Here is an 18,609-nt window from a genome sequence, read left to right on the forward strand (position 1 = left end):
GAAACGGGTCCTCTTGTTCTGCCTGCAGATTATCAATGGGCGGACAGCCGCTTTAATTTCAGGCTAATCGGCTCTTGTTTAGTGTGGGGCGGGGGGTCTGGGGGAATGAATAAACTCTTTGGTTCTTCCTAATCTCTGCAAAGCTGGAGATTTTCAAAGATTTAAAAGTTTGGAGGTTGTAGAAACGCACTGTGAAAACAGCCTACTTTAGAAAGGGTTCGAGTAGGTAGCTGCGTTAGCATGCGTGGGCTGCAAAAGGAACAAGTAAGGGTTTATTCCATACTGAGAAGAGAAGAAACAGCGATTCGGCTGTGGAGCCTTCTTGAGCCAAAACATTGTCTCTTTTCTTTTCGGCATGGAAGAAACCTTTAGTTGTTAGAAATTGATAATCTTCTGTTTATTTCCAAATTGTTTTGCGCCTGTACTGTAGATTGCTCGAAATGAACATCCTTCAGGAGTGCCTTCTGGAATCTTCTGTGCAGTTGTGAGGCCTGTCCAGTAGAGGATTGCAGACAATTTCGATGGCATTGAGGCCCAAGGTCAGTTTAATTGGCAGCCTTGAGGATCTGAATGCTACTGAAGTTCAGTTTTCAGCAAAGCAATTGCAAAACACATTCCATTGTTCTTTAACCTCATCCTCACTAGGTAGGGGGGTGTCTGTTCAGACCAGAGTGCTGCACTGGTGATTTCCTTGGTCTCAGAGCAAATAGGAAAAGTAATCCTGAACAAGTTGTTTAAAATTGAGAGTCAGTAGGTAAGTGGGTAATTCTAAAGATATGAGGTTGCTGGTTAAAAATGTTGTTTTTTAAATTTACAGTACAATCTTTGTGTTGAGGTTAAGAATATAATACTTGCCCATGAAAAATCCAGAAGCATTTTTGTTTGGTCTAGTGGTGTAACACCAACTACTGCCTGAAATAAAATAAAAATTAGAACAGTTAATGTGTGCTCAGGTATTAATGTTACAGGCAGGTTAAAAATGTTCCCCTGCTCAGATTAGGTTGTATTGATCCTTGGGAGAATGAAGGCAAATACAGTACAGCTGCCTTGGAAAGCAGTGTAAGATTTCTATTTCGGTGTGAAGACCAGTGCTTTTACTTTCACTGGATGCTGCTGTTGAGTCGCCTCTGCTCCATTTATTGTGCCCTTACTTTATTATTTTACTTAATTAGCCTGAGGTGATTCGTAGCCCAGGACATACCGAATAGTGACCCCCAGGTCTAATTAGGACGAGCCTTGGTCTCAGTCCTCCTCGTTTCCATCTGCTGCTGGATTGGGGTGAGCTCTAGAGTGCGCTTGCCCTCTTTGCATTGCAGCTCTGGGTCTTTGCAGGTTGTGTGCACTGTGGCATTCCCACTATATAACCTATATCCTCATTTGAGGGTAAAAGATTTTAAAAAATGGACTACTGGGATAATTGCTCATAGTGGCATGAAGCTTAGTGCTGCTGCCTCACAGCTTATCAGTTCTCGGTTCGATTCTGGGCTGGGGTGGCTTGTGTGAGGAGTTTTCATATTCACCCTGTATCCACGTGAGTTGTCTCTGGATGCTCTGCATTCCTGCATCTTTGCTTTTGAGACTGGAATGCCGAATTGTACTTGTGTGCTTTGTGTGCCCTGTGATGGACTGTTTTGTCCAGAGTGTAGTTCTTTCTTAAGATAAGATCACTTTATTGGCGATGCACAATATAGGAATTTGTCTTTTCGCATACCCCAACTTGCTCTCCATGAGACACAGACACACAGACAGGGAGAGAAGCTTAGGGTCAGAGCGCTGGGTCAGCCATATATAAGGTTAAGGGCCTTGCTCAGGGGCCCAACGGAGTAGGATTCCTCTGCCGGCCACGGGATACGAACCAGCAACCATCCAGCCACAGGCACAGATCATTAGCCACAGAGCCACCGCACTGCCCCTGTGTCTTGCATCTGTGTCTGCCCCTGTGTGCCAGTAGAAGCAAGGTATTGGACTAGAATATATTCAGCTATTCAGTGTGTGAATGCACACACCTCACTGCTGCCCTGTCTTTCTCAGTGACTAAGGACAGAGAAGGCTATGATCAGTAATGTGTACAGATCAGCACACAGCATAACCAAGGAATATGGGAGAAGGTTGAGTCAGATACTGTGAGCAGACAAAACAAGATATTCAGACCTTGGCCATGGACAGGTGTTATTATATGGAGACCCAAAAGCTCTGATCTTCACTCTCAGATGTGCCTGTACACTGTAGACCAACTAACATTTAAGTGAACATGTAACTATTATGAAGATGACTCTCTGCTGGCACATGTGCATGCATAGAAACTGCACAAGGTCCTCAATAGCTAGCAAAGTTACATGTGCACGCAGACAAGACTGCGTGATAACCTACACAGCCTGCACATATGCCCTATCTCAGAGTTGCAGATAGAGACACAAAGGCACTCCAGCAAGTCAAAGTCCCCTGATGGATCACTCTGCCTCAGAAAGTGCAAAGCCTCTCACTTCATCAGGAATGAGAGACTACACACACATAAACTGTCACGCATCAAACAAGAGTCACTATTGACGATAGGGAGAAAGATCATCACGTGACATCTTGATTTTAATGCTGATGACGTTTATTTCTTCTTTTTCAGCAGTTCTTTTATAGGCAGAAAAACTGTCTCAAAAGCATATAGACTGCATGCTTTGATAAGATCTTTCACACATTAACCCATATTGTGCTTCTGACTGTTTTGAAGCTCCTTTTAAGTCTTGAAGAGGTGGCAGAGCACTTCTTGTGTTGATGTCATCTTAGAAAAGTGGGGGTTTTCTGCAGCTGTAGAAGATAACCTAAAATTGGTTTGTTGGGGTAACTGAGTAACTGGTAAAGGTGCTTGCCTTGGTTGAGCTCTTTAATCCACATGTTGTGGGTTTGAGCATGGATCATCTCACTGGTTGACTGTGACCAGATGCCCCAAGCAGTGTTGCACTTGCATGAACGCAGTCTAGTGTAAGAGTGGGACTATTTGACCAGGTGTCTCTATAACTCTTGCGGGCTCATGATGCTGTAGGTGATAGCCGCACCTCTCCTCCCTTCAGCGCTGGCACAGGGCTGTGCTGCTGGGACTTGTTGAAAGAGCATGAAGCAGGGCGTGCCCACACCTCCTTATTCTCCCCTGTTTGCGGATGCATGCGCCAAGATGTAATTAGTAATTTAATTCCTAAAGCACACAATTGGCTATTCCAAACTGATTGGGTGTGGAGTAAAAATCTTGATTTTAAAAAGCAGTTTCTGTTTATTTTTGGAAACAAAAAGTCCAAATACTTTATTATACTGTAGTTCATTTAGACATTGACGTGCAGGAATCGCTATTCACACTATCTCACAGACTGTCCAGAATAAGAAATAAGGCAAGTATTTCATGCGTGGACATGAAATCTTTACAAATGTACAATTTTAAAGCCCTAAACTATGCTTTTGCAATAGTCTTCCTTCCCGGTAGCAATGAAAGGTCTGTAAATATGTGAAGACATCCTGAGCTCCATCTTTAAGAAGCTTCTATTTCATTTTAAGTTGGTGGTGTTCTGAGATGAAAGATGTCACAAGCTCGGTCCGAAAGTGGATACCTTTTCTTCCCCATGAAGCTTACCTAGATGCACTTATCAAGGAATATCTCAATATGATAATAGCAAATTATGATTTTTACGGCTCTTTGAAAGTTTCAATACAGAAATGTAAGCAGGAAGGAATGTGTTAACTTGCAGAAGGCTTGGGTTTGAAGTCAACGAAATTGGACACGGCGTTAAAAAAGACCCAGCCCATGAATCTGGTGGCCTGCCCGTGTGTGGAAGTGAAGCAGGGGAGGTTTTAGGACTGAAATCAGGAAGCACGTCTTCACTCAGGAAGGTTGTGGGAGGTTTGGAAACATTGTGTAGCTGATTCCCAAGGGTCCGTCTGGAAATGGCTGGATGAGGTCTTTGGACGGGTGAGCTACGAGCAGCTGAATGGACGCGTGACTTTCTGTCCCAGCAGGGCGGCGACGGCTGCGCCATGACGGAAGGAGCCGGTCGGTAGTGGGGAAGACGCGTGCCATGGCAGGGCTTCAGCCCGAGGGTCTGGGGATCGGCACCGAGGACCCAGGGCTCGCAGCCCGGCGCGTGGGAGAGACGGCAGAGGTGGGGGGGACCATGGTCCAGGAGATTCCGGCAGCCCACCTCGACAACGGGGAGGTGTCACGGGACGGACTCTCCTCACTGGGCCTCAGCCCAGAGGGGGAACTACGCAGGACTGTGGCCGGGCAGGAGGGGGAGGGGGAGGAAGGGGGACAGGCAAGCACGGGGAGCCCGCACCAGGGGCCCGAGCTGGACATGTGCTCCCTCCAGGTAGCAGGACTGCCAGGAGCCCATCCAGACCTGGGGGACTTGAGCAGCCAGGCTGAGCTGAGCTCTGCTGAAAAGGGGAGCATCAGGAGCGTAGAACTCAGTGGCACTTTGGACGGGACCGGACTGGAAGGGACCCCCAATGGCTTGGTGTGGGACATGCACTCGCCGGAGGGGGGCCAGGAAGACACCCCAAAACTGGAGGGGGACAGGCTAGAAACAAGCACAAACAGCTATGGAGCCACAAGCCCGGACAGCCCTGCCCCGTCCAGCAGCTACACAGGTACCACATTCTTCCATAGCTCCCGCGTGCAGTGAAAGCCCTTAGTCCCTATGTTTTTTATAACGTTTAACTTTATTTTTCAAGTTGATATCTCACATTTGTTTTTGTGTAGCTGCTTCTAGTCATCAGTATACCCCAAATTGTTTTTTTAAGTTTTCCCTATATTCCTTTCAATAAGAAAAAGCGATATTCTGTGTGGAGGGGGAATGGTGAGAATTGTGCTTTGCGCGTGATCGTCTGCCTCAGACCCTGAGGTACCAGGGCACTCGACGCAGATGTCGTTGGTGTTGTCTCCATTTTACGCATCAAGTCTGCCTGTTTTTACCTGCAATGGGGCTCTGTATTGAGCGGGTGGTTGTGAAATTCAGTCTGTCAGTGTCGCCGTCTCTGTCTCCCTCCCTCCCGCCTCAGACCTGTCCCAGACGTCCTCTCCCTCTCTGTCGGACCAGCTGCGGCTGGGCCGTGAGGACGGGCCGGGCTCCGGCATCAACGTGGAGTGCCGCATCTGTGGGGACAAGGCCTCTGGCTTCCACTATGGCGTTCACGCCTGTGAGGGCTGCAAGGTACTGCGCCCCACCGTGGGCAGGACCCCCGCTCACCCCGGAAAACCTGCCCAGACCTCCCAGCGTCGTGGAAAATAAAGAAAAAAACACTCGCCTTAATATAAGAAAGTTCCAGAAAGCCATGCCATAATTTAAATTCACGGTACAAAACAGTACCGTGGCTATGTTTTGTGATCACATAACCAGTGAATGTTAATGATTAACTGGTAATAATAATAATTCCTCATACTTTTTTAGCGCTTTTGTGGACACTCCACTCAAAGTGCTTTTACTGGTAATGGGGACTCCCCTCCACCACCAATGTGTAGTCCCTCCTGGATGATGCGACGGCAGCCATAGTGCACCAGTACACTCACCACACATCAGCTCTCAGTGGGTGTGCTGAAAAAAAGGAAGAAGTAGGGGCTCCAGGACTTGCTTTTACAGTCTGGGGGTGTTTAATGAAAAATCAGTTTGTCCCACATACATCTTAAATGAACATAGTCTGTTTATAGGAATTATTTATATATTGAAATGCAATTGGTTGTATTGTTAATATTTTCATTTATTTTGATAGTTATTGAACTATGTAATGATATTGAGCATTTATTAGCGTCAGTAAGATACGCTATTAATATCTGTTGGCGTCTGAATTAAAGCAGAACCAGCATTCTGGTCTTCCCTTTTCTCCTTCCGTTATTCCTAGACATGAATTCAGCTCCTGCCTCCCTCCTTCCTTTCCTAGGGCTTTTTCCGGAGGACGATCCGGATGAAGCTGGAGTACGAGCGGTGTGAGCGGAGCTGCAAGATCCAGAAGAAAAGCCGCAACAAGTGCCAGTACTGCCGGTTCCAGAAGTGCCTGGCGCTGGGCATGTCCCATGACGGTCAGTCCCCCGCGCAGCGCTGCTGCCGCCCGCAGATCCTGCTTAACTGGAACCGTTTGCGTTTTGTGTCCCTTCAATTCAAGACACAGCTGATTTCCTGAGTCCTCCTTGAACAGCCTGGTTCCGACCCATCCACAACTATTTTTGTGTTAAAGAAGCACATTTGTCTTGAGTAATTTCTGGGGGCAGATGTATTCAGTGGGTGATGCAAATATTTACTGCTGTTTAGGTGGATTTACTTGCAAGCCATTTTGGCGAGAGAAAGCACTTCTGGCAGTGCCATCACCAAAAAACCTAAAGCGTGTTAGAACGTTGATGATGGGTTTTCATCCAGTTCATCGGCAGCTTCCACATCAGCTGCTGTCTGCAAGTTCTTTCCTTCTAGCTTTATGCCAGAAAGTCTTAGGCCAGCCCATCTCTTTCCTGTCCTGGTGGAGCCGTGTAGCTCCTCACATATGCCCATATTATCTCAACTCGAAACAAGCTGGCAAGTAAGGGGGGTAAAATGGCAACAGTTTAAAAAAAACTAGACCAGAGTCTTTACCGATTTGTGTCTGGGGCCGTGGCAGCGATCCGGTACGGGCGGATGCCGGAGGCGGAGAAGAGGAAGCTGGTGGCCGGGCTGCTGGCTGGCGAGATGAACGTGCAGAGCCCCGGCGGCTCCGACCTCAAGTCGCTGGCCAAGCACGTCAACAACGCCTACCTGAAGAACCTCAACATGACCAAGAAGAAGGCACGCAGCATCCTGACCGGCAAGACCAGCTCGAACCCGGTACGCACAAGGCCCCGGCACAGATCATAAGAGCATGAGGAGTTTCCAGACGAGAGGAGGTTTGGCCTGTGTAGCTCATTTGATTGTTAGCAGACCATATTGTTCAACCGAAGACTTGCCACATTAAAATAAACTTCACAGATGGTGATGTGATGTGGTGGAGGCATCCAGGTTTTCTAGTGCTGTGATAAAGAGGTCCACCTCCTAGGTCGTGCGTGGATTCAGAGGCTACCAGACGCTGCTGGCTATCTCTGGCCCAGAGGTGCTCCCTGTAATACTGCAGGACTCTGTTCACTTTATAAACAAGAACCCAGAGTGCTTTATAACTTTCACGCAGTACTTGCATAACAAAATTGTTTGCTGAATTCTTTTGTTTTGTCTTTTTATTTGTGCATTCCTGACATCAAATTTTAAACCTTTCTAGTCATTTGACATGTCAGAAGGTCAGGAATCAGAAATCTCAAAAATTGTATAAATGTGTGAGCATTTTCTTTCTAAATGCTTCTCTTCCTGACTGTGGTATAAGCGCGAACAGGTCAATGTCATTAAATATGAAACTCTCAGGAACCTCTAGAGACTGCTGCCGCTCCATGACTTCAGCTATCGGTGAATTGTGGGCGTCTTGTCTCTGCAGCCCTTTGTGATCCACGACATGGACTCACTCTGGCAGGCGGAGAATGGGCTGGTGTGGAACCAGCTGATCCATGGGGCACCCCCCAACAAGGAGATTGGGGTGCACGTGTTCTACCGGTGCCAGTGCACCACTGTGGAGACTGTGCGGGAGCTCACAGAGTTTGCCAAGAACATCCCCGGCTTCGTGGGGCTCTTCCTCAATGACCAGGTGAGAGGACTTAGGATATTGGGAGCACACTCCACCTAAAGCTGTACGTAGTCCAGTAATCATTGCTGTAGAGCCTAGTGTACACCAACCAGCATTAATGCTTATGAGTTATGTTGTGGTAGGATTACCTGGGCACATAGGTATAGAGCCAACAAAGACTTTACAAGCCTCATCAAGATACATGAGACCAAAGCTCTGAGGGGCTCTTCCACTTTAACAAAACCTAATGGCAAAAACATAGTTACAGATGGGGGAGTTGTAGTTTGAAGAGACACATGGTAACGGTAAGTACTGTGTAACATAAGATGATACAAGGTCAAACCACAACACTCTTTTTAAATAAAAAAATAATGACCGAAAAATGAAAACGTGACTGCAGGGGTGAGCTTTTTACATTGAGGTGTAGGAGCTCTCTGTACAGTTAGTGAGAGTTAAAGGGTCCTTCTAGACAGAATGGCTGCACAGAGAAATGTTACTTTTCATGCTCCTGTATAGATGTTTGTCATAGTAGATGGTGTAGGAATTATTACGGATTTTCTGTGCTAGGTGTAGATAAGCTTACAGCTCTGGATACAGAAGTGAGAAGATGCCATTTGAGGCTGTGGTTCTGTGCAGGTTGACTTGTTTCCCTGGTGAGGATGTAATCTGAGCCCTTTGGCATGGTTGTCCTCCAGGTCACGTTGCTGAAGTACGGCGTACATGAGGCCATCTTCGCCATGCTGCCCTCGCTGATGAACAAAGACGGGCTGTTGGTTGCCAACGGCAAGGGCTTCGTGACGCGGGAGTTCCTGCGCAGCCTGCGGCGCCCCTTCAACGAGATCATGGAACCCAAGTTTGAGTTCGCGGTCAAGTTCAATGCCCTGGAGTTGGACGACAGCGACCTGGCGCTCTTCGTGGCCGCCATCATCCTGTGTGGAGGTGAGACCGGCCAAGGTGGAATAACATACTCTGATACGGTGTCAGACTGCCGGACAGCAGTGGAGAGTGAGCATTGGACAAGACTCCATAGTGTTTTCAGTACCTTGTAATGCCACTGAGGGCTCTGTTCAGAGATGAGGTTACAGTCCTTTAGGTGTCTTAAAGGGCCAGAGCCTTTGCTGGTTTTTGTAGTATTAAATGAATCGATTATTATTATTATGTATGCCATATCCAGTGCAAACTGGACTTGCCTTCTCTGCCTTACTGTGTAACTGCAGAACTGTTCCAGAGGTATCAGGGAGCCCATATTTATTATAATTTTATTTTAGGGTTACACCTGTGTACATTAAAGATTCCCCTTGGTTTTACAGTATCAGAGTTTCACAGATCCTGTATTGCAGTAGCTCTAGGAATTCATACCTGTACTGTCACTGTATAGTTCAGGATTACTGAACAGGGACTGTGAAAAAGCTTGTAGTGGATGATTCTTCTCCTTTTTAAGGGAGAGAGCAGGAACCTTAACACAGGTTTGTGTCGCAGGCAGGGGGGAGTGCGCTGCAGGGTGCACTGCTGTCCTCTGACGCGCTGTGGTCGGTGTGTTGGCAGATCGGCCGGGCCTGATGAGTGTGAAGCAGGTGGAGGAGATCCAAGACAACATCCTGCAGGCCCTGAACCTGCACCTGCAGGCCAACCACCCCGACTCGCTGTACCTCTTCCCCAAGCTGCTGCAGAAGATGGCCGACCTGCGGCAGCTGGTGACCGAGAACGCGCAGCTCGTCCAAAAAATTAAAAAGACCGAGTCTGAGACCTCACTACACCCACTCCTGCAGGAGATCTACAAAGATATGTACTAGAGAAGAATCAATCATGACAATGATATAGAGAAATATTAATTTAAGATAAAAAAGATATATATGTAAATATACATATATGCGATGAGAGAGCTTAAGCCATGGATTTCAAGCTGTTACAACAGGACAATGACCACAGCAAAAGACTCACAAGTCTTCCGTTGCCATAGAGGGGAGTGTTAAGTCTGAAGCTGTGGGTATTTCAAAATAGTATGACATGCTGCTGCAGCCCAAGGCTCTGTGATTTTCTGTTTTGATAGATATTCATGTTTTCTAACTGATTTTTTGACCTGCCCTAAATAATCTAGCCACAGGTGGGATTTTTGCATTTGAAGAAGGCGTCCCCAGGCACTTGGCTAGAGTGTGGTGTGGTTTGCTGACGACTCCGACTTGGGAAATAAGAATAACCGGCACAAAACTATCGGAACGTCGTGTTGCAGGATGAGGGCAATCGGGGAGTTGATCAGCCAACGCAGGACTACAGGCAGGATGCTGAGAGTGAAGGGTGCGTCCTGGTGTCCCTAAGGCAGTGACGTGGACCTTGGAGAGAAATAACAGCGGGCCCCCCTAGAGATTCACAGAATGCAACTCTCCATTTTTCCATCAGATGTTACAGATGTTTTCAAAGCATCTGTCCCAGTAAGAGGCAGTTAAACTTGTGATGCTCATGGTCTTGCTGAGTCTTCTGTTCCTTTAAGTGAGTGCTGTATCACTTGAGCCAATTTAGAGCCACAGATGCAGTTCAGCCCTCTATATGTTTTATATTGCCCAGCACTACACTAAGGTGTTTATAGGGCTGTTCACTTTCCAACTGCCTACCTCTCTGTCTTCTCAAGATCCCAGTTTAATGAAAATTCATTGCCATTTCAGCTTAGGATGGTTTTTCCTATTATTAATTACAATGATTTTAATCATTGTACCTGTGATTACTTTACACTACACGCATCTCTTTTTTTAGGGATTTGTCTGGACAATTCATTTAACTGCTGGTGGAACATGTGTGCAACTATACAAAATCTTCACTGCGGTAAACTGGCGCTGCGGGATGGGAATGCGAGTTAAACAGGTTCTGGATATAGTGATGTTAATCAGTAATCTCTGCCTGAAGGCTTGGTGAAGCAGAACAGTGAACGCCAGTGAAGTGAAAAGCTCACCTTGTTTCGTAATTAATAAGAGTCCTTGTGTTTTAAGCTGGGAACCCAATTTAGCATATGGTAAGGTTAAAGGCATGCCATGTGATTAAAAAAAAAACACTGAAAACAAAAAGCCCTAGGTGTATTTAAAAGCACTCAAGTCATGTTTTGAAAGGGTGGAGAAATGAGGCATGTTGGATGTCTGGTCTGGAGTCTTGCTTCCTCTTGTAACTCAAAGTGAGTTGAACCTCAGACATTCACAATGTGTGTATTTATACTGTATGTTTCAATACAGTCATCTTCTCAAATCTTTTAATGTGGACACAACAGGCACGCACTGATGTGCAGTCACCCCTTTGCTCGGGTACAGCTTGACAGTTGCCGTTAGGCCAGCACACCCCACACCAGACTGACCAGAGGATTAGTGTGATGGGGAATTTGAGTCCAGGAAACAGGCTTCGATCCTGTTGAGGTTAGTGTTGAACCTTGTAGCGGGGCAGACTTGTTATATGATCATGCTAGAAATCTGAGTGAAATTAGGTTATTAACTGTTTTACAAAGATCAGTAAAGAGGCAGAAGCCTGCACTTCTGCCAGGCTGTTGGCTATGTCTTGCTGTGGCTGTTTGGCAGTTTGTTGTCACGACTCCTTTCTTCTGCACAATGGCACTTGCTAAGACAGTGTAGGGTATCTGCTCTCCTTGTCATAATAAGCACTTTTCATTTCATCCGATGTAATTTTTGATTAGCACAGAGATTTCCTTTTTTGAGTGGGACACATCTACAAAAACACTTGATAAAATTTTCAAATATTTTAGTCAGTGCTATTTGCTTTTAAATTTTGGTCTTTGTGACTCAGATATGACTCAATAATAATTCACACTTTAGTCATGTAATATTTAACTTCCATGGTGAGAGCAAGACCTTTTTCATTTCAGAGACAACAGTCTATGTTATAGAGTCACCTGGTGTAGAATGCCCATTGTGTCTTTACGTCTTGGCTGACGAGAATGAGGAAGAGCAGAACATGCTCCTCTGAGCTGCCCACTCATTAAGCCATTTGCCATGCATACATTGTTAGATCTGCAATGACACGCATTAGGTTCAGCACCAATTGGAGGACAGGCATGTCGATCACTATTGTCACTGTAAACTGGCAAGTGCTTGGAAACTGACAGGGTTCACGGTTTTGCTGGGAGCAGAGAGATGCCTGGCCAATTAGTTCCTGCAGCAACACAGGGTGAACTGTGTGCCCCTGCTTGGTAAATTGCAGTCGGCAGACCCCATCACCCAGACTTGAACCGGTTGTCCGTGATATGTTATAATGATTTTTATCATTATTGACAAATGCCAAAGATTGACTAGTATTCACTCTCAGAAATGAAAACTTGGCGTGATTAACATGATCTCAGCGTGCAGATGCTGGCCGTTCGGAATTTTAAGCACCTATGCAGACCTTACTTTCGAAACAGTCAGCTCTTCTTTAACTGCCACTCTCCCTCAGTGCGCCATACGTCAAAGTGTTATGCACAGACTTTTGCCCACATGAGGAGCAAAAAAAATTGAACCTGTGGAAGTAAAACATTACCTTAGGCACTGGAGCAAATCCACAGGAAAATAATGAAGCCATAATAAAGATTGGAGTTTTGGATGACCTGTCAGGATCGCTCTCTTCCATATTATTTTCTCACTTTTCTTCTCTTCCATACTGGAAAAGACAAAAGTTTAAAAAGTATATTGTCTGCATTCCTAACAAAAAATTCTGGTCCTTATGGCAAAATAGGACATTTGCTTCTGGGAATAATGTGAATGCTGTAATGAGATCCATGAATTATAAACTGAACTCCAAACAGACACTTTGTCACCATGATTTTTTTTCCACATTATTCATAAGCATGTCACCATCACTTTCAAAGTATTTTGCTCCAGTGCATGTTTTTTCTCTTTAAAATTCCATTTTAAATCGCAGAATCCAGTGTACGGACATGGCAATGTTTTTCTGTGAAACTTGAACTGCATTCTGGAGCAAAAGCCGTTGTCAGTCTGGTCTTGCCAGATCAGAATCTGATGTTGCAGTGCAATGGCCCAATTTACAGCAGACCCACAGGAGTCCTCTGTGATGGCAGTCAGGGTGCCGATGGTTCTAGTGCACTCAGTGGTTAGTCCCCCCAGAACATGATATTTCCTCCTTTTTTGCAGCAATCTGAGCCGAAATGTCTTGTCTAATAAACAGCTGCCTCAGTGGTTCTCCCTCTGTTGCATGGCTTTGCAGTGCAGGGGGAATAAGCACAATCTGTCACACTCAGCTCCCTGTGTTTACCCATTCGTGACTGGTGTGCTCTATTGGTTATTGGTTTGTTTGATTTCTGTTCAGCTTTGTGGACTCTAAGAACTTCGTACCTTCACCAGGCCATGAAGCCTGCTTCCTCCTTCATGTCTGGGATCCAGGTCGATTAATGAGCTCATGTCATTGTTTGTTCTTTTGAATTAACTTGTTTTCTCATTTGTTTGTTTCTCTGTGTTTGTTTAATCTTTGTGTCTTAACCAAACTGGCATCTACTGTTACTGTTTTATTATTATTACTTGTTTTACTATGGGTAACTGAAATGCACTCCAGGGAACAGCGCTATGTTTTTTTTTAAGCTGAACACAAAGGTTACAGTTGCAAGCTTTTCTGCATGTTTAGATTATATACATGTCCCACTGAGGGGAAAAAATAACTCTTTAAAGATATGAATCGATCAATTTCAATATATACTGGGCAAACCTATACTTGGCCTGAGCATTTTTGCAGTATCTCTCAGATTCACCCTTAGAATTCAGATCAATATAAGCATTTTGTGTAAAAGTGGTATTGGGACTGTGCTGTAAGCTTGTGGCAGTAAGGCTTTCTTGTGTGGGTCTGTTTGCTATTTCAAATGTTTGCTCCTTCTACACTTCCTTATAACACTTTGGCACTTTGGTTTAAATAGTTTTCAAAACATCAGAGTGGTGTGCCGTTATGGTATGTATCCACCCTGTTTGCCTTTTGTTGAATCCAGTGTGTCTAGCTAAATGTCTTTTCTTTTGTTCAGATTGTTTACTTAGAACACGTGTGTCCTCTGTAATGAGGATTTCCCAGTCGTTTTCAGTTCTCAGTTCTCATTTCTTCTGTATCCAGTAGGGTGTAGGATCTCGGAAGGCTGTCCGTCCAGTGCTGTGTCTTTGAAATCGAGGTGTGTTTCTCGTGGGGGTGAAAACTGTCTATTACTAAGCCAACATGGGAGTGTTTGGAAGATGGTGGACTTTGAGATGCTTTTACTTCCCTTTTAGAAAGCAAGATGGAAAACAGTTGAATATGGGGGTCCTGGGATATGCCAGTCAGTCAAAGGGCCTCACCCCGAGTGCAGGGGGACTTCATGCCCACTTGTCACCTGTCTTCACCAGTTGTCAAAGTCATGCCATAGTCAGCTGTGACTAGTGACCCAAGCAGTGGCGCACAAGTACAGTAGTTGAGTTCTGCTAGAGATCAGGCTGGGATTCGTTGGCCAGGGTGCTTTTGTGAAAAAGTGACCCCTGGTGGTTTTCTGAGAGTCTTCAGGTTTGCAACGATGTCAGGGACAAATGCGCTACTCCTCTACACAGCACAAACTCTCCTGGAAGACACTGTGAAGTTTGCTGCAGATGAAAACATCAACATTGTAAACCCTCGGTTTATAACGGGCTACAGATTTAACTGACAAAATCTGTTAAAGGGAAATTTGTCTGTGAAATTAGAAATAATGGCTTTTCCCTGCAACAACAAGGAAATGCACAAATAAAATTAGGTAAAAATAAATACTACATAGGTTTTAAAATTGAGAAATTAATTGGTGCACTATAAGGGTAAGTCAGTTGAATGCAGTAGGTGTTTTTGTTTTGTATGATTTTAAAACTTTTATACAGTATAGTTATTATGCATGTATATCCTAAAAAAGGCACAGGAACAAGTGTTAACTGCAATTGTTAAAAAGGTCAAAAGACCCTGAAAGTATATATATTATATTTCTCATACATACTGTGTTTTTGTGATGAGAAAAAGTTATTAGTGATTTAATGGACATTTGGCAATAACAAACACCCCTTTCTCCCTATTAGTCCATTAAAAAGAGGGTTTGCTGTAGCTCAGGGGATGTGCTGGTTAGAAGAGAGTTTCTGTCCTTCCTTGCCTGAGTAGAACACAGTTTGCCTACGAAGATTTAAAGAAAACGTGTTGATTACAAATTGGGCAGGAATAGAATGAAAATGACAAATTGTTAAACAGTTTATGTGCATGACAATATTTCTGTCTTTATAACAATGCAACAGGGGATGAACAAAGTGAAGGGAAAGAGTCTCTTAGCGTGCAGTCATTTTCCTGAAGTGTGAAGTGGTAGCCAACCACTCCAGCAAAAGCAGCTCTGAACAACTTCTTGTGACTTGAAAGAGGAGTCCAGAAATGTCAGAAGGTGTTTTTGCTGGAATAGTTATACCTTCAGCAAATGATAATATGCACACTGAGAACTGCATTAATTCCTTCTATGATGAAGAAAAGAAAAACAATTTGTTAAAGCAAGAGATGCAGTTAACTACACGCCTATTGGATATTTAGATGCAAATCCTGGTCTTAACATTGTGTTGCTGTGGTTGCCGTTCTGTGTCTGAATCTTACTGATCTTCGCAGTCGTTTTGTCACAATGCTGCTGCAGTTAAATGACCCCCCCTTACCTGCTGTCTACCTCTTCAAGTTCTTTCCTGAGACTGAACCGAGACTGAAGCCATGTCAGATCATAGAAGCTGCAGCTACAGCCAGTGGTGTCTCAGCTCAGTGGGGGGAACATTGTCTGATAAGGCTGCAGAACGTTTCTTACATAGAAAGTATATGTACACACATTATATATTTTTTGCTCTTTTGATCTCTGTGGTTTTGGTTTGAATTGATATACAAGCAAGTTGGGTAAACAAAGCTGGCCATTGTAGCAATTTGATACAGTTTTCTTATTGAATACATATGACATACCTGAACAATTATTGATGGCTTAACTGAAGCTGATGGCACATCTCAGGTGATATTTCTGTCAAGTGAATGTGCTTCAAAAGGTAGCATCTATTTGATTACTGTCTGTAGCAGAGTTCTATTCAAAATATAATGGTATTTATTCACATTTGCCTTTTTGTGTTTTAGTTCCTTGAATGACCGACCTTACTGTCTTGTTTTTCCCCAGTTTCAGTTGTAACCCTTTGTGGTCCCAAGCCCCGATTTTGTGCTTGTTTAGACTGTCTGTCTGTGAGAAATCCCCTTGATCTTCTCATGCAAAATACTACAAATGATCCAGTTCTTGTCTTCAGTTATAATCAAGAAAAGCACGCACACAGGGCTCAGGTTCAAGCATCACCTAGAAAGCAATGCCTTGCGTTCTTTAATGAATGAGCGCAGGGAGCAATGGAAGTTACGATGCTGTGAGATTTTACTTTGCTGCAGTTCTAAAACTGCTCAACAAAACCCCACGACAATTGGTTGTCAAGATCATTTTGACAGAAGGGGATAAAATGTGTGTCCTTTCATTCACGTCCTGGGTGACCTTCATGAATGTGTGCGTTCTTTTTTTTTTTCATTGTAACGCTTCATTATGTTATTTTTATGAAAACATCTCATAAAGAGAGAACAGTGTGAGATTGAAAATAATGTTTTGATAAAAAGGAAAAAATGGAGGTTAGTAGTGTTATTTTTTAATGAAATGCTAGATGACAGACATGCTGGATATTAGCTTCAAATAAAGGTTTTAGTTTGAGCTTTAAATTCACATTGCTATAATCAGACCTCAGGCAGTGTCCTGTTGTGCATGAGGGCTGGATGAGATTTGGTGTAGAGTATTGCACTGGCCTCGTTGCCCCTTCTCCAACCCCCCTCTGGGGACCTCAACACCAACCTCAAGTCCAGTGTTTGGTGTCAGGGGTGTTCATTGGACAAAGCAAATATCCTCTTGAACAACTATTCAAAACTCCATGAGGAAGATCATTCTCCCTCTGTGTTTTAGGAACAAAGACCTGTGTTCACTAAATGTGGCTCCTCTTACTCTGAACCTATAAATGGCACAGTTCTCCATCACCTGAATCCGTTGCATTTCTCCTTACATGAAGTGTAGGGTTCCACCTTCTCGACCAGTATTTCAGACAACAGCAGACCTCATGTGAACATATTGTAAGAACGGTACAGAGACATCTTAAAAATGTATCTACTTTCGAAGTACTAGAGCTTCAAAGGCAGGGCGAATGAAAGTACAGGATGAGCATGTAGAACGGCTGTGTAGAAGCTCCCTTTAAGGCTAGAGCTGTCTTTCCATAAAATGGTTTAGAATATAGAAAAGGAGTTCTATTTTCTGTGCCATCTGTGTTTACTGTTAAACTGTCACAACCAGCTACTAACTGCAACAAAAAGAGGGACCTTAATACTCAAAAGTGGAAGACTGTAACTTTTAATTCTAAGCCTGGTGATCCATTCCTGTTTGTGGTGATTTTTAATGAATATTTTGTGCTGCACATTGTTTCAGGGACTTGGCTAACGCTGAGTTGGCCCAGTGATGTTGCAGCCCTTAAAATGGCTTCAGTGCCCGGGCAAAGGATTGAAGGATTGCTGACCATTTCCTTTGATCCCAGTGCAGTTTGGTGGTGTCTGGCATTGCACAACGACAGCAGGCTCCTGTTGTTTGTGGTGTACCTCTTGCTATTGTCTGCTTTCTGTGTAAGAAAGGTCAAGGACAATGATCATGCCGGCAGTCAGGGCGCAGTGCCAGGAACAGCCGTGAGAATTTCCTTCTCATATGCAGCAGCTCTTCAGGCACACCTCATTCTTGACCTCAGGTCCCCCATCATTGAGCCCCTGGGGGTCTCCACCGTGGCTTCGTGGTGAGGAGTTAATGTTCACCTTCCAGCTCGAAGCCTTCATAGGATTAAGCCAAAACCTAAGAGTACAAGGGCAGAATAATTCATCAGTGCCTCGCTGCGTCCTCACGTAAAGGCAAGAGTTACATTGTCGTCTGTGTCGACAGGTGTTAGTTGTGATCCCAGGCCTTCAGAAAGCACAAAATATGGGGATGTGTACTTCTCAGAAAGTGAAGTGAGACCTAAGGAATTCTTTTGGAAAGAAAAAAATTCTCTTCACATGTATTCACTTTACGTTCTCCCGTAATTCAGCTGCTTTTCCCTTTCCAGGTCGATGCTGATACGTGTCCAAGGTTCATCTCTGGATTTACTAATAGCAGTTGTTGCTATAAAACTGATCTTTGTGTTTTGTGTTTAGTAGTGTTTAGTATTCATACAGATGTTCTGAAACAATGGGTTCCTTTGTATCTATAAGACCCCTGTTCATTCGTAAGAGAGGCATTGTCAGCTGTGAATTTCCTATCAGTAGCACTCTGAATAATGGAACTGAGTAATAAACTGTACGTTTATCAAAAAACATTGTGCCCATTGCTTGCTAAACAATGACCATTAGAGTCTTCAGCAATCTGTGGAAAGATTACAGTTCTGAACAAATGGACAACCTTTTGTACTTTTTTTCAAGAAATCATCCTAACTTTATTACTCTGAATTGCTGTATTCATTCACAGCAGTGGGGTCAAATGTACTTTGATCCAAATGGAAACATTACTAAACAGTGACACAACAATTAAACTATTCTTGCACATGTTAGAAATGTTTTTTTATTTTTTTAAATGATGATATTGTAAATATACAGTGTTGCTGAGCAAATGTATACACTCCATAATACTTGAGAAGATACTCCTAGATATTTTAATTAAAGAATAAACCTCAATTTTATCATTCTTTTGACTGTTGTTTTTATTTACATTCCTCTGCCCCCCGTGGCACTATTCCTTTGATTATTCCAGCAATCCCTCCAGACGAAGAAGAGGATCTGAAGCCCAGGTAATTCTAATCCAGTGGGTTCACAAGTGCGTTTGCTAGTGTGCCGTTTGAAGCAGAGCAGCTCTTTAGTTTGCACAGAAGAGTGATGACAGTGATGAGTTGCATTAATGAGCTCCTT

The 18,609-nt window shown here is 44.1% G+C and overlaps 1 protein-coding gene across 2 annotated transcripts in view; it reads left to right on the top strand.

Moving 5' to 3' along the window:
• The window catches only part of ppardb (peroxisome proliferator-activated receptor delta b), a 31,696-nt gene extending 13,308 nt beyond the window's left edge, over positions 1-18,388 (top strand). The window contains exons 2-8 of one of the 2 annotated variants that reach the window (XM_088921676.1): positions 3,994-4,626; positions 5,038-5,189; positions 5,914-6,052; positions 6,622-6,824; positions 7,459-7,665; positions 8,340-8,583; positions 9,190-18,388. In XM_088921676.1, coding sequence (XP_088777802.1) covers positions 4,056-4,626; positions 5,038-5,189; positions 5,914-6,052; positions 6,622-6,824; positions 7,459-7,665; positions 8,340-8,583; positions 9,190-9,437 — 1,764 coding nt within the window. In that variant the 5' untranslated portion in view covers positions 3,994-4,055 and the 3' untranslated portion in view covers positions 9,438-18,388. The remainder of the gene's footprint in view (positions 1-3,993; positions 4,627-5,037; positions 5,190-5,913; positions 6,053-6,621; positions 6,825-7,458; positions 7,666-8,339; positions 8,584-9,189) is intronic. The other variant, XM_088921675.1, reaches the window with a different exon arrangement.
• The last annotated feature ends 221 nt before the right edge of the window (positions 18,389-18,609 follow it).

The sequence above is a fragment of the Atractosteus spatula genome, chromosome 7 (assembly GCF_055471065.1).
Source record: "Atractosteus spatula isolate fAtrSpa1 chromosome 7, fAtrSpa1.hap1, whole genome shotgun sequence".
Lineage (NCBI taxonomy): Eukaryota > Metazoa > Chordata > Actinopteri > Semionotiformes > Lepisosteidae > Atractosteus > Atractosteus spatula.